This window comes from Podarcis liolepis, assembly GCF_965112155.1.
Source record: "Podarcis liolepis genome assembly, chromosome: 2".
Lineage (NCBI taxonomy): Eukaryota > Metazoa > Chordata > Lepidosauria > Squamata > Lacertidae > Podarcis > Podarcis liolepis.
This window is the reverse complement of record NC_139555.1, coordinates 22,568,096-22,583,343: the sequence shown is the minus strand read 5'-3', so window position 1 is coordinate 22,583,343 and position 15,248 is coordinate 22,568,096. Positions and strand designations below refer to the sequence as shown.

General features: G+C 44.3%; 1 protein-coding gene and 1 long non-coding RNA gene across 10 annotated transcripts in view; one reads left to right on the top strand and one right to left on the bottom strand.

Annotated features, from left to right (window-relative positions):
• The window catches only part of TEX2 (testis expressed 2), a 102,544-nt gene that overhangs the window by 80,875 nt on the left and 6,421 nt on the right, over positions 1–15,248 (top strand). For 5 of the 9 annotated variants that reach the window (XM_083489901.1, XM_083489900.1, XM_083489902.1 and 2 more), the window contains 2 exons: positions 3,200–3,332; positions 9,386–9,511. In XM_083489901.1, the coding sequence (XP_083346027.1) occupies positions 3,200–3,332; positions 9,386–9,511 (259 nt within the window). The remainder of the gene's footprint in view (positions 1–3,199; positions 3,333–9,385; positions 9,512–15,248) is intronic. The other 4 variants (XM_083489903.1, XM_083489905.1, XM_083489904.1 and 1 more) reach the window with 1 other exon arrangement.
• LOC310700725 lies at positions 10,787–14,428 on the bottom strand. Its single transcript, XR_014522761.1, has 3 exons — positions 13,736–14,428; positions 12,126–13,488; positions 10,787–11,340 (listed from the first exon to the last, which is right to left on the bottom strand). It is a non-coding gene; the product is annotated as an uncharacterized lncRNA (long non-coding RNA).

Below are 15,248 nucleotides of genomic sequence, written 5' to 3'. Positions count from 1 at the left end.
GCTGTGGCTTATTGGAGGAAATTGGATTTTTCAAAGACAAATCTCATTTTTCCATGCAGGGGAAATACTGTATTGTGCTTACGATTTGGTGTGTTCATTGATAAGATTAAACTGCTTTTTGCATTGGGAATAAACTGTTCCATATCTTACAGAGGAATTCCCTGACTCCTCTTGAACTGGTTAGGTTATTACCTAGAGTTGGCATTGCAGAATATGCCTGTCACTGCCTATCAAGTCCTTAGAAGGAATGGAATGTTGAAAAATCTTTAAGAAACTAATTTCAAATGCAATGTGCTGAAGGGAAATACTTTGATTCTTAGAAATTCTGAGTGGATGCTAAATCTCTTTCAGCCCGTTCATCCTTGCCCCCTTAAATGTTTGTTCTCAAAAATTTCGTATTTATTGATGATTTAAAAAGCTTGTTTCAGCAAATGAAAGAGATGCCTCCTCCTGTATTGCATGTGACTGGACCAAGATAGGAAGGCTTCTATTGCTTCATAGGCCGCTTCTTGTTAGAGAGCTTATTGTCTCTTATTAGGTATTCAATTTAGACGGAAAAGGAGAAGACACCTGCCCAACTTGCAGAAGTCTCTGCAGGATAATTTTGAACTGTAAAATTGCAGCATACTGAAGATTAAAGATGCTATGGTGATCTAGCAAGTTTGATTTCTAGCACTTGTTTTGTAGTTCTTCTGATGTTGCTGACGATTCTGAACTCGTCTGCCATCTTTGTCCAAACAGAGACAGTGTGATCTAGTGGTTAGAACAGCTTGGTGCCCTCCATATGTGGCTGAACCAACAACTCCCACCATCCCTGACCATCAGCAATGCTGGCTGGGACTGGTGGGAGCAATATATATGGAGGGCATCACTTTGCCTGTTGCTGGGTTAGAGTGCAGGGCATAGACTGGAAAGACATGGGTTCAGATCCCACACCTATCCCTTGTTCCAGCCTACCACAAGGGGTTTTTGTGGCAATAAAATGGACACGGGATGATGTTCACCAGCCTGAGCTACTTGGAGCAGGATTAGGTTTGAAACAAATTGAGTGGGAAAATAATTACTTTTGGCTGGATGTGCAAAGTATTGTGCCAGCTAGCACAACCTACTGAAATTGGAACAGTCTCTGCATTTGGATGTGGATGCCTTTGTGCAGCCTGAAGTTCATGGAAAGCAAGGATATTGAAGATACTCCATTGAGCATCTGTGGTTATCTGAGATCATGGTTATTGTTGTTTAGTCGTTTAGTCGTGTCCGACTCTTCGTGACCCCATGGACCAGAGCACGCCAGGCACTCCTGTCTTCCACTGCCTCCTACAGTTTGTGCCCTCCTATCTTTCCCAACATCAGGGTCTTTTCCAGGGAGTCTTCTCGTCTCATGAGGTGGCCAAAGTATTGGAGCCTCAGCTTCACGATCTGGTAGATCATGGTAGAGGACTACATTAAAACAACAGGAAAGATTTTGGCACACACCCCACTAAATGTATCCTATAATGTCAAGAACACGTTCTAAAAGCTATCCTCTTGCAGTCAGAGATCTGGCTGGATGCTTTTTGACCTTTGGTCTTCATCATCAGCTTGTATACTCTTCCAGGCCAAGAACACACTTCCTCCCAGTTCATCGTAAACATTAGCGTTGCATAAGCTCTGAGATGCTCCTTCTTTTCATTTCCTTCATTAGCAAGGCAGGAACAAAGTTCCAAGCCTGTTAAACGGCCGTTTATCTCTCTGCCTCGCAGATGTTCTCTCCAACTTCCTCCTTTCATAATTGTGGGATGTTGCGCGGAGGAACAGAGAGCGCTTCACATGCAAGCCATTCTGCAGATCATTTCCCATCACTCATATGTCGCGAACAAACAAATGCCCACGTGAAGTGAATGGCAATTAAGACAATTGCCAATGCTTCCATGTTTTATGACCGGGATCCAAAGGTCGGTCAGGGTAGCTCTGCACGTGCAGCTGGTCTTCAGAGTTTTCTGCTTCTGTCGCTGCCTCCTTCCCTGATGCACTGCCTGGCAAGCTGCTCCAAGCCCAGGGGACCTTCATCAGAGAAGTTTCTCCAGTGGAGTGCAAGCAGCTGGAGCCAAGGGCACAAGTGGTAGCCAAGGGCTGCATGCCTTTTGATTCTTAGCCAGTACAGTTGAACCTCTACTTACCACCACCTCTTCTTACCGTTGCTCCAAGTCACAACCACGGCAAACCCGGAAGTAACCGGTGGGTTTGCTGCCGTTTGCACATGCGCAGGAGCGGTGATCACCGTTTGCACATGCGCAGAAGCGGGCAATCACCGTCCACACCTGCGCCTCCCCCAGTGACCCGTTTCGACCTCTGGAACGGATTATGGTCGCAAATAGACGTTCCACTGTATCTATAGAACTACTTACAGTGGCAATATTCTTAATTGTTTATTTCTGCAATGGCAGTCCATATAAAGTCCAGTGGAATGTAGGTTGTCATTTCAGTAAACAGCACAATACAGCTGCAGATTGCATGCTTTTGTAGGGTGTTCCATCTTAATCAGCTGATCTGCAGAGATTCCTCTGCACAGGTACACATATGAAGGCCTCACAGGACCTTTTGCTAATCTTTAGGACAGGGACGGGGAACCCTTTTTCAGACTATGGCCTCCCCATCATTCTATGCCATTGGTCATGCTGGCTGGGGCTGAGAGTGAAGTTGAGAGTGCAGCAATATCCGGAGGGCTGCTGGTTCCCCACCCCTGTTTTAGGAGTCCCCACCCCTACATTATGCCTTTGCAACCAGTATGATGGCCTATGATAGTGAAAGTGGCCTTTGGACTTTCCTAAGATGCCGAGGAAAGCTGGTTCCTCTTTACTGGGCCACCTTCTGTGTTGCAAGAGGGGAACTACCTTCTCTTTCCGACCGAAGTTAGTCCAATTAAAAACACAGTTGCGGCTTGCTGAGACCAGCATGATGAATACTATTTAAGCCCTTAACATTTCTAGATTCGGTGACTTGCAGAGTACTGCACCGTATCATGTTTGTAAGTTGCTTTTTGTCTAGTTATTTAATCTTAAGTTGCTATTTGACTAGTCGTGATAGTGTTGGCCTAACGTAAAACAAGAGGTTTGAAAAAAGAGGTAGGGATCAATCTCGCTCTGTGTGTTTCAGCATTTTCCTGGATATTGTGTGGTAGTTTCAGTCATACCTGAAATGTTGCTTTCCCCAACAATTCTAGGGCTTTGGATTGACTTGGAAATATCTTACAGTGGATCTTTTCTAATGACCCTGGAGACCAAAATGAATTTGACCAAACTTGGAAAGGAACCTCTAGGTGAAGCACTGAAAGTTGGAGAAATTGGCAAAGAAGGGTAAGGAATTTTTTTCCTACTGTTTTGGTGTGTTTTTTTAAGTACAGAAAGCTCTTCATAAAACTCTGTAATAGAAACTAGATAGTGTTTGAATGAGCTGATAAGTCTGGAGTTTTATAATGAATAACTGATTACAGTTTTGGGGAAGTTGTCGCACTATGCTAAAACTGATCTCAAAAGTGAGAGGCGGGGATTGGTCAGTAAGTCTTGTGACCACCTGTAGATGATGAATAACAACTTCAAAGTCAGCTTAACTGTACCCTAATAAACTAATGGTAATGGCACTGGACAGAGATCATTCTGGAAATAGATTTTTTCTTTAATTTCTAGCTTCTCTATCCCAAACAGGGCTGGATTTAGGTTTGATGAGGCCCTAAGCTACTGAAGGTAATGAGGCCCTTTATATGCGCAGCTGTCCTTTGTCAACAACAAATTGTCACTGTTTTTTTTGTTGTTGAATATATGGTATATTGTAATTTATGGACCTAATAGGTAACTAAAGCCATTTGCACATAACAAAATATGTACTTTAATCACATTTGTTTTATTTTATTTGTTTTTTTTTCTTATATTTTGGAAATGTACATCCAGTTTTTTTCCTTTAATTTTTTTGAGGGGCCCCAAGAGAGTGGAGCCCTAAGATATAGCTTGTTTAGCTTATACATAAATCCGGCACTGATCCCAAGTAGGAATGGAGGGGGCAGGAGGGGAAAAATAAAAATTTTATGTATCAGTACTAAATAAAAAAGCTGGTTGCAAGCAATAAATGAACTGAGAGAAAAATAATAATTTTTGTAAACCTTTTAAACCAGGGGTTTAAAATGTAATGTAATGTAATGTAATGTAATGTAATGTAATGTAATGGCTAATGTACTGCTCTCCAGAGACTACAACTCCTGCCAGCATCACCCAGCATAGTCGGTGGCCCAACATCCAAAGGGCACCACATTGGCTACTTCTGTTTTAAACAGCTGTGTCTTTGTGCGCAGCACTAGAGTACATGTTCAGTCCAATTTAAATTCTGAAGAGGCTGCCACAAGGGAGCATTGGTTCTTCCTAACATTCGTTCCACCTCCATCATCCTGCCCATATTCTGTGTACCTTTTAGGTTTGGGGTGGGTGATGGGTGTCCCCCCCCCCCCCGTTTTAGAAGCTTTGCACTTTTCCTTGCTCACGCTGGATGTTTGTTTGTTGTCCACGTTGCAGGAGAATAGACAAACAGCAGTCATTATATGCCAAGAGCACAGAAACACAGGGCACCTATTATATATGTAAAAAAATATATAATCGGTGGGCATATGTATGTTTTTAGTAGGACCAAAGGAAGAGATGTCATATCTATGCTAGAACTGGGTCTAAAGTCCTAGCTTTTCGGCTTGCGTTATTCTTCCCCATTGATTTCACATCATTACATTGTGGCTGGCTGGCATCTCCTCTCTGCACAGATACAAGACCTCAGTGGGTCTCTCCCAGGTATTGGTTCAATCCCCTTATACCTATTACCAAGAATCAGTATCAATATTTTGTCTAATATTAATAGTTTTACTGGCATACATTTATGCAGTTTTGGAAACCCAAATATCCGATACTGCGTCAAATGTTCAAGTGTTGCTCCGTGGTCTAACCTGCATTAAAAAGAGCTTTGCTTAAATGTCAGCTGGCTAGTACTGTTTGCTTTATGTTGGCCAAATAGAGCCCCTCCTAGGTAAAGGTAGCTTGCAATTTCTCCATACTGTATCTTCTCTAACTTGTATTTGTTTTTTTGGTTTTCTTCCTGCTTTCATTTCCTTTCCTTTTTTTTGGTAATATTTGGATTCGTCAATCTGTGGATTTGTTTTGATCTGGTGAGTGGTATTTGTCGCATCATCTCATCCCTTGTGGAGTGTTCATTCTGTTTGTGCTGAGACCATCCAAAGGGCCTTTTTTGGCTGGAAATAAGGGGCAATGGTATTGCAAGTTGTTAACCCCCTTCAGTAACTGAAGCCACCTGGCTCTCTAAGGTTTTTGCCTTTATCTTAACAAAACCTTGGCATGGAGTTTCATTGAAGTTAATATCTGTCTTCAACCCCCTACCCTAGCTACCTATCAAGGCTGAATTCTTTCTACTCTTTAAATTTGCTTGAAGGTGCTCACTAACTTTTCTTCTGTGTTTGCTCCTTAAGTGATTCTAGCCGGAATCACTGGAATGACTTCTGGTCTAGTTGAGCGAGAGGAAGCACTCTCTTGTGCTTCCCCAGTTGCCTTCGAATGTTTAAAGCTGGGCTTAGGAAATGATGTGTCTTTGCATAGCTGTCAACTTTTCCCTTTTCTTGCGAGGAATCTTATTCGGAATAAGGGAATTTCGCTTTAAAAAAGGGAAACGTTGATAGCTATGCCTCTTCATATTTAGAAGCAAGCATCTCTCCAACAGGAGTAGCACAGCTTCCCTGCTGTGCTCCTCTTCTTTCATTTTTTTAAATACAGCTGTTTGCCAATTTCCATTTGGTCTTTACTGCTCCATAGAATCAATAAACTGCAACATTCCTCCATTGTGGAGTTGTCACACCTAATTCTGCCCATCCTGCAGTCAGGGAAAAGCTAACAGTAAAAACTGTTTTCAAAATCTCCCTCTTGAAGCTTGATAGGCCTTCATCCTCACGTGTATATTCAGACGTTATTGCACTATAGCCAGCACATGTTGCAGTGAAAGGCTTATTACTCAAGAACCTCTCCTTGAACTATCCGGCTTACTCCACGGTTGTTTTATATAGCTGTGGATATCACTGGTCAACAACAAATTTGTTGTCTGTGTTTTTCCAGTTGATTTAGGACGAATCTGATGCACTGAATCAAAAAATCACTTTGGTTTTGCTCAATCAGGTCAAGTTTTTGAGCTATGGCCACATGTCTTTTTTAACGTTTTTGTTCACATGTACGCTTGTGTGGAGTATTTTAGAAGACGTTGGTGGGGGTAAAATGCCATGTCGAATAATTGTTTTGATTGGAAATGATTATTTTAATGACAAGAAGTATTCAGGTCCGATAGTTCTGGGTGATTATGTCGAAAAGGGATCAGTTTGAAGTCATAAAACCTCGAAATCTTCCATAAATTGGTGCGTGCTCAGAATTACAAAAAGAAGGACTGGCCTGTGCGGGAGAAATTGGTGCCTTGCAAAAAAAGGAACATCATCAACGACCCTCTGGTGGACAGAGACAGAATACTCTTCCCACCGCTGCACATCAAGCTCGGCTTAATCAAGCAGTTCACCAAGGCTCTGGACAAGGATGGTGACTGCTTCACTTACTTGTGCCAGGCCTTTCCAGGATTGACCATGGAGAAGTTGAAAGCTGGCATCTTTGACGGTCCTCAGATCCGTCAGCTCATCAGAAATCCAGAGTTCGGAAAGTCAATGAACGAAGTGGAACTGGAAGCGTGGAAGGCATTTGTTCTGGTAGTGAAGAACTTTCTTGGCAACAGTAAGGCCAGAAACTACGCAGAACTTGTCAGCAACATGCTGACTGCTTTCAGAAACCTGGGCTGCAACATGAGTGTCAAGATGCACTTCCTATTTTCACATATGAACCGGTTTCCTGAGAACCTGGGTTCAATGAGTGACAAGCAGGGGGAGAGATTCCATCAGGACATGAAAGAGATGGAGACCATGTATCAGGGTCACTGGGACGCAGTCATAATGGCTGACTACCGTTGGACTCCATGATCACTGCAGATGGTGACAGCAGTCACGAAATTAAAAGACGCCTGCTCCTTGGGAGAAAGGCGATGGCAAACCTGGACAGCGTCTTAAAAAGCAGAGACATCACCTTGCCAACAAAGGTCCGTATAGTTAAAGCCATGGTCTTCCCAGTAGTGATGTATGGAAGTGAGAGCTGGACCATAAAGAAGGCTGATTGCCGAAGAATTGATGCTTTTGAATTATGGTGCTGGAGGAGACTCTTGAGAGTCCCATAGACTGCAAGAAGATCAAACGTATCCATTCTTAAGGAAATCAGCCCTGAGTGCTCACTGGAAGGACAGATCCTGAAGCTGAGGCTCCAATACTTTGGCCACCTCATGAGACGAGAAGACTCCCTGGAAAAGACCCTGATGTTGGGAAAGATGGAGGGCACAAGGAGAAGGGGACGGCAGAGGACGAGATGGTTGGACAGTGTTCTCGAAGCTACAAACATGAGTCAGAGCAAACTGCAGGAGGCAGTGGAAGACAGAAGTGCCTGGCGTGCTCTGGTGCATGGGGTCATGAAGAGTCGGGCACGACTAAACAACTAAACAACAACAACAACAACTGTTGGACTCTGAAGAGAGACCTCCCTGCCGCTGAGCATTCCAGGAGTTCCAAGAAACAGAAGTTCAAGCCCTGAAGTTTGAAAAATGGTGAAGCAACATGCAATTTACGTGTACTTACCTTTATCAATGCCCACCATTCAGTTTACAGTAAACCTGACCTGATGGAGAGAAACGGATGCCATTTCCTGATTCAGCAGTGCAAAAATACCCTAAATCAGTTGTAGAAATCTAGACAGCATTCAAAAAGTAAAAAATTGTTGCCCAGTGTATTCTATAGAAGATGATGTTTCTACCTGGTTTCCAGCTGAGCTTGGTTTTGTTGACTAGTAATGCAGACTAAGGCTGTGTGTTCAAATTACCATGAACACGCATTCATTTTTGTCTCACCATTTCCCCCAAGGAGCTCAAGGTAGTGTACATGGCTCTCCTCACTTAAACCTCACAACCACCCTGTGAGGTGGGTTAGGCTGACAGAAGACAGTACCTGGCCTAAATTCTCCCATCGCCAAATGTTTTGCATCTAGCCATCCTGGTTGGGTGAAGTGGGCGTGGGAGAAAAAATCATGGCTGTCTCGAAAAATTGGCAGGGTGGTACTGGTGGCCAGCTTTTCCATGTTTCTACCTGAACACTATGATAAGTTGCTGCTTGCAGACAGCCCTCTTGTATTCTGTTTTTGTCTGGTTGCTGGTGACTAAGAAAAATCTGAGCTTACTGTTAGGACAGGGCTTTGGAAAGGAATGTCCACTTGAGAACATGCAACTTGCGTGTGAAATGGCCATAACAGATTATTACACCCATTACAGAGAAATTGCTGGTTAGGGCTCTTTGGATTACCATCTAGGTTTTGTTCCATATACGTATTGTTTTTAGTAATTCTGGGTTAGGTGGCAGTTCTGCAATCATAACATTAGAGCAGTGTTCCCCAACCTTGGGCCTCCAGCTGTTTTTGGACTACAATTCCTATCATCCTTGACCACTGGTCTTGCTAGCGAGGGATGATGGGAGTTGTAGTCCAAAAACAGCTGGAGGCCCAAGGTTGGGGAACACTGCAATGCCTGGGGCTTCTCCCCTGCTGGGAACCCCTCAATACATACTGCATTTGAATACTTAGAGACTCAACAAGATGTATTCCCTAGACTTGCCCTATATTGTCTCAGGCCATCTTAATATGCCAGCTATACTTTGACTCTAAGACCATCACTGCCTTTACTGCTACTTACCAAATGTCTTGTCTAAAACACTTCTAACTCTGTTGCTGCCGGCAACTATTATGATAGGTAGAGGCGGCTCAGCTATGTGTGCAGGGGGCAATAAGAGGGAAATTATATGATACGGTGGCAAGAAAATAACTCCTGGAAGCTCATGGTGCTCACAAAAGCGACCCTCAAGTTTCATTCAGAAACCCATTTGACTTCCCAAGCATGTCTCATCCGGTCAAAAAATTGTGCTTAGTCAAAGTGCTCATCCTAGGTTGGCATTATAATTGTTTGCATTGCATTTAATTGTCATGAAAGACACTTGTGCAGAAATGTCTCTTCACCTTCCATTTGACTGCATGGAAGAAGCTCACCCATGCCTCTGTTCATTTTAAGCTAGGCTCGGCACAGCTGTGTTGGAGTAAATAATTATTGTATAAATAAAGCATGGTGCGGTGCACATTTTTAACTGGGGAAACAGGAAGATGTCTAGTCATGCAGGGAGCAAAAACCCTGTTTCCAACCTATGTTAATAAGGTGTCACTTCAAAACTGAAATGTGTCCTTCTTTTCAGTTTCAGGCCAAGGGCATATTGCCTTGCAGACAGCGATGAGGAATCTTCTAGTGCTGGCTCCTCAGACGAAGATGATGCTCCAGAAGCAACAGGCAGCGAGAAACCTCTAGTGCCAGGAGGAGAAGGGTGAGTTAGTCTGTGTCTTGGAGCACAAGGAGATTGTTTGTTCTGTTTTTGTGTCGAGCACATTACTAGTATTCTCTAGGTTAAGAGTGTGCATCAGCAAGTGTTACAGCCAGACTTGGTTGTGTTCATTGGATTTGGACAAATACCACGAACTGAAGTGGGTCACTTTGAAATGATATGGGGCTTGTCTGAAACAAAAGTGGCTCTCTCTGAAGCACCCAGAACCAAAATAGGGACCTCTGAAGTAATTGGGACACTTCAGACATGCAGAAATGGGGGTGGGGTGGGGGTGGATACTGTAGGCAGGCTTCACCACCAGAAGGCCCTCAGAGCTGGATCTCAAAACAAAGAGATCATACCTGAAGGAGCATTTCCACCCTCATCGTTCAGCCTTAGATCCAGCTCTGAGGGTCTTCGGACTGTTCCCTCACTGGGAGAAGTGAGGTTACAGGGAACCAGGCAGAGGGCCTTCTCGGTAGTGGCACCCACCCAGTGGAATGCCCTCCTATCAGAAGTCAAGGAGATGAGTAACTATATAACCTTTAGAAGACATCTGAAGGTAGGCCTGTAGAGGGAAGTTTTTAATGTTTGATGTCTTGTTATGTTTTAATGTGTTGGAAGCTGCCCAAAGTGGCAAGGAAAGCCCAGCCAGGTGGGAAGCATATACATAGTAAATATTATTGTTATTATTGTTGTTATCATCATCACCAGGGGACTGAAACAACTCCCCTGTGAGAAAACATTAGAATGTCTGGGAATTTACAGTACATAGATTAGGTAAAGGGAAGCAAAAGGGGGACATGACAGAAGTCCTCCTTTTTAAAATAAGAGTCATCCACTGGGGCTGAATGGTTGGAGAGTGAAGGAGATTGCTGTTGCTTTCATGTCCAGCTTGTGGGTTTTGCATGGGCATCTGGTAGGCCACTGCGGAAAGATAAAAGGTAAAGGACCCCTGGACGGTTACGTCCAGTCAAAGGTGACTATGGGCTTGGAGCGCTCATCTGGCTTTCAGGCCGAGGGAGCTGGTGTTTGTCCACAGACAGCTTTCCAGGTCATGTGGCCAGCATGACTAAACCACTTCTGGCGCAACAGAACACCGTGACAGAAGCCAGAGCGCACGGAAACACTGTTTACCTTCCCGCTGCAGCTGTACCTATTTATCTACTTGCACTGGTGTGCTTTCAAACTGCTAGGTTGGCAGAAGCTGGGACAGAGCAACGGGAGCTCACCCCATCACGGGGATTCGAACCGGCAACCTTCTGATCAGCAAACAGGCAACCTTCTGATCAGCAAGCTGAAGAGGCTCAGTAGTTTTAGACCACAGCACCATCCGTATCCTCCCACTGTGGAAAACAGGATGCTGGGGTACATAGGCTTTTGGTCTGATCCAGCGAAGCTGCTTTTTTATGTTCAGCCAATATCTGTTGCCGTTGAAAAGCTTACAAACTACTCAACTGGTTTGTATACACAAGAAGTCACTTGAAAGGTCATTGCTGTCTAGGCAATAGTGATGCAACTAGATGTAATGATACCTTCATAGCTCACCCCTCTCGAGCAAGTGAAGGTGGCCTTGGGCATTCACAGTAATGGCAGTGGAATGTAGAAGTGACTCCCACATTTCCTGTTCCCTCCTTTCTTGTGTAACGCACCCAATTATTGCTCAAGCATCTCTCACGATGTGAATTTAAGAGGGCCTACAGTGGCTTCAGGACATCTAAATTCCTCTGCTGATGGAAGGAATGGCTGATCTTGGGTGGGATGCAAATGCCTCCTGTCAGTGGAAGCTTTGAAAAGTAATTTGTGGCGGAGGGAGAGAGGTTAAGAACGACCTCTGGCACAAAGCCACTTCCGACATCAGGAGGAGGTGGGGTTGCAGGCTCACGCCCCCAACACGTGCGCGGAGGCTGGTTTCCAGCCCCCGCGCGAACAGGGGAATCCTTGGGCCGCGTCATCCCCTGAGCCAGCCAATCGGCTAGCTCGGAGTGTGTGGCTTGCCTCATTTAAGGCAAGCGCGGCCCCACAATCTCCCTCTTTGGTCCGCGCAGCTGTTGTGGTTTCCCACCCACCCACCCACCCTTTAGGGTTTCCCTTCTGACCTTGCTATGGACTTCGGTTGGTCGCCATTAAGGGGCCTAGTAGGAATTTTTTCCACTTGGCAAATTGGCACTGGCCATTTGGTTTTGCGCTTACCTCATAGCAAATTGTCACAACTCCTTGGTTTGGGCGGTTAGGCATTGGTAGGGGTATTGTTATGTAGATGTGTTGGGGGGGAGCGCCATCAACTCCCCCAAATATTGAAGGGTAGTCCGGTAAAGGATTCCGGGGGGCGTTGCCTCGTCCGAAGCCTATGGAGGCCAGGGCCTAAAGCGCGCCCCCGATTGGTGACCCCGGGGGAGTACCTAGTTGATGTGCATCAGCAGGGCTCCCCCTGCTGGTGTTAACCCTTCCCGGTTTTCATGCTAACAGGCTGAAGCTGGATAGTCTGATAGGACTATCCAATGCCTAAGCCAATACCGCTCTTACCTGTAATCAATAAAGTTGTGGCCAATTTTAGCCCATTAACCTTAAATTATTGTGTCCCGTGTCTTTATTCCTACTGGGAGAAGGTGGGAACTCGCCACGCAACTTGTGTGGGGAGGAGAGCAGGGATTGTTCCAGCTGGTAAGCTGATATGCTAACCCTGAGGGGGCAATCGCTTTAGTAGGACATTAAATTCCTCCCCTGGACTATGAGTTGTTCATGTAAAAGGAAAGCTGCTGCATTTCCCCACAACCTAAAGTTGCCATCAGAACGCCAGAGGTTGTGTTTTAACGCAAAGGCTGAATTGGGGATTAGCCCCACTAGGAGTTTGACGTTAGATCTAGCGCACCTAAAAGAAACCTGTTCTCAAATATGCAGAGACCCTGAAGGCAACTGGTGTGTGCTTCTTCCCACCAAACTGTATTGATCTTCTCATGTGGAATAAGATACTTGGCTGATGCAAATAAATTATGTACATCACACATACTAAATCTGGTCCGTAGAAGATGAAGTGAATGGGTAGCATCATCAGGCTGTTAATGGGTTCTGAGAGCCACATTTGCTGCAACATCTGTACACCTGGGGAAATAAGCGCAATTTGCCTGATATGCCAACAATTGCACTGTCGCAGTTTCTGTGCAGCAGTAAGATTCTCATTGTTCGTTCTTGCATATTAAAGTCCTATTTTACAATCATAGGAAGTCAGGCCATTGGTCTTGTCTGTTGAGTGCTGTCTCTGGGAGAGGCAGGGGAAGAGACAATAATATCTGCAGGCTTGGGAAGGAACTCCATATGCTTTGAGTGTCTCTCCAGACACTTCTGTCTGTCTGTCTCTCTCTCTCTGTGTGCATGTTAAGAAGGTGACGAATAAATTGCCATTCATTATGCTAGTTCATGTTACAATGAACACATTTAGCGGTTAAAAATAGCCGGCTGTCATGCATCCAGTGCCATCTGGAAAGGAGAAACATTTGGGGTGAATGAAGGATAGTTGCTAAAAATTTGTGACTAGGAAGGCGTTTTTGCAGGCTTTGCGGTGATGTCTTTGGGTACGTACTGAATAAATCTTGTTGTTGTTGACGAGTAGCATGTAGATTTACACAGCATCTCAAGTCAATTATAAATAATGTTGTATAATGTTGTAAATTTTCCAGATGATGGAAATTCCAGAAATTGCTGCCTACATTGTTGTGGCACATGCAGGTCTTCATTAGCTATGCAGGCATGGCCAAACTTGGCCCTCCAGATGTTTTGGGACTACAACTCCCATCATACCTAGCTAACAGGGCCAGTGGTCAGGGATGATGGGAATTGTAGTCCCAAAACATCTGGAGGGCCAAATTTGGCCATGCCTGAGCTATAGGAACAGTAAATTTGTGTTGCTCCTCGCCTAGGCTAATGAATGAGCGCTCTGCCTCTGCCATCTTTGCTGCATGTTCTTGGGTAAAAAAAACTTTCTGAATGACGACATCTATACAGTGGTACCTCGGGTTAAGTACTTAATTCATTCCGGAGGTCTGTTCTTAACCTGCAACTGTTCTTAATCTGAAGCACCACTTTAGATAATGGGGCCTCCTGCTGCTGTCGCGCTGCTGGAGCACGATTTCTGTTCTCATCCTGAAGCAAAGTTCTTAACCTGAAGCACAATATCTGGGTTAGCGGAGTCTGTAACCTGAAGCGTATGTAACCTGAAGCGTATGTAACCCGAGGTACCACTGTATTTTCATGCAACTTGGGAACAATCTCATACATGTAGGTCATTTATTAGCACTGTTTTCACAACACAGAGGCATGGGCCTTCCATCTTCTTAAAAAATACCAGGACCTGCTTTTAATCCCATTTGCACCCACGTTTTTATTTATTTTTGTTTTCATTTCTAAAATGTGTATCCCATATTTTTTTTAACTCTCTGCAATCTCAAAGCAGCTAACACTCAAACATAACAACAAAACACTAAAGAATCAATATCCAGTTAGGAACAGTAGCACAACAAGCAGAAATCCATAACATTGACAAAGGTGGACCAGAAAGCAGCTGCCGTAAAGCTCTGTTAAAGCAAAGCCATTTAGCAGTCCTTAAACAGCTGCCTCCCTAATCTTTAAAATGTCCCTCTTACACTCCTGAGGTTTGAAAGTAGTTGTGACAATAGGGACAGGGATCAGTTTTTTTCTTATAACATTGCATTAAAAACTGTTGTAAAAGGGGAATTGGGGGAAGGGGGAGGAAATAGTATGCAGGATTTTAAAAAGATGTTCTCTTGCAAAATCCACGAAAACACTGCTTGAGATTGAAAGGACTAACGTGAACAGCCCTTCAGGCCAAAACTCTTTGGGTGGAGGGTGGTATATAAATTTAATAAATAATGATAATAACAAACATTTGGTGAGAATGTAAGCACCCAGAATCTTTGGATTTGTGTGAGATAGATAGATAGATAGATAGATAGATAGATAGATAGATAGATATAGATATATCACCTACCTACCTACTTGGGTCACTTTGTCTGTAAGTCCTCTATCGTGTCGATTTGCCCAAAGGCATCTCTGTATATAAATTAGTGGGTGGCCCTCTTAGGAAGCTAGCAGCAATCTCTGGGCCTGCAGCAATTCAACTTTAACGCTATGGTGAAAGTCTGCATTTGTGCATTAAAGGGCATACATACCCTATAAGCAGCCCTGTGATCTTTGGGTGAAGTGCAGTATATAAAGTTAATAAATAATAATAATCTATCCCAGCTTCGCTGTGCATTTTACCTCCATTCTGCTAATAGTGGGTGCAAGAAAGGCATGCATGCAACTCTCCTTCTCTCTGCCCATAGCAAAGCCAGTATCACGAGTTTTTCAGCTGCTGTTGAGGAGTTCCAGCAGCCTCTGTTGTTTGGGCCGCTGACGGCCCTGCAGCAACAAATTAGTCATCCCTAGCACTAAAGCATAGAAAGTCAACATGGTGACTTCCAGATGTTGTTGGATTGCCAACTCTCATAATTGTGGGCACCACAATTTTAAGAAGGATGTTGACAAGCTGGAACATGTGCAGAGGAGGGCGGCGACCAAGATCATAGAATCATAGAATCATAGAGTTGGAAGAGACCACAAGGGCCATCGAGTCCAACCCCCTGCCAAGCAGGAAACACCATCAGAGCACTCCTGACATATGGTTGTCAAGCCTCTGCTTAAAGACCTCCAAAGAAGGAGACTCCACCACACTCCTTGGCAG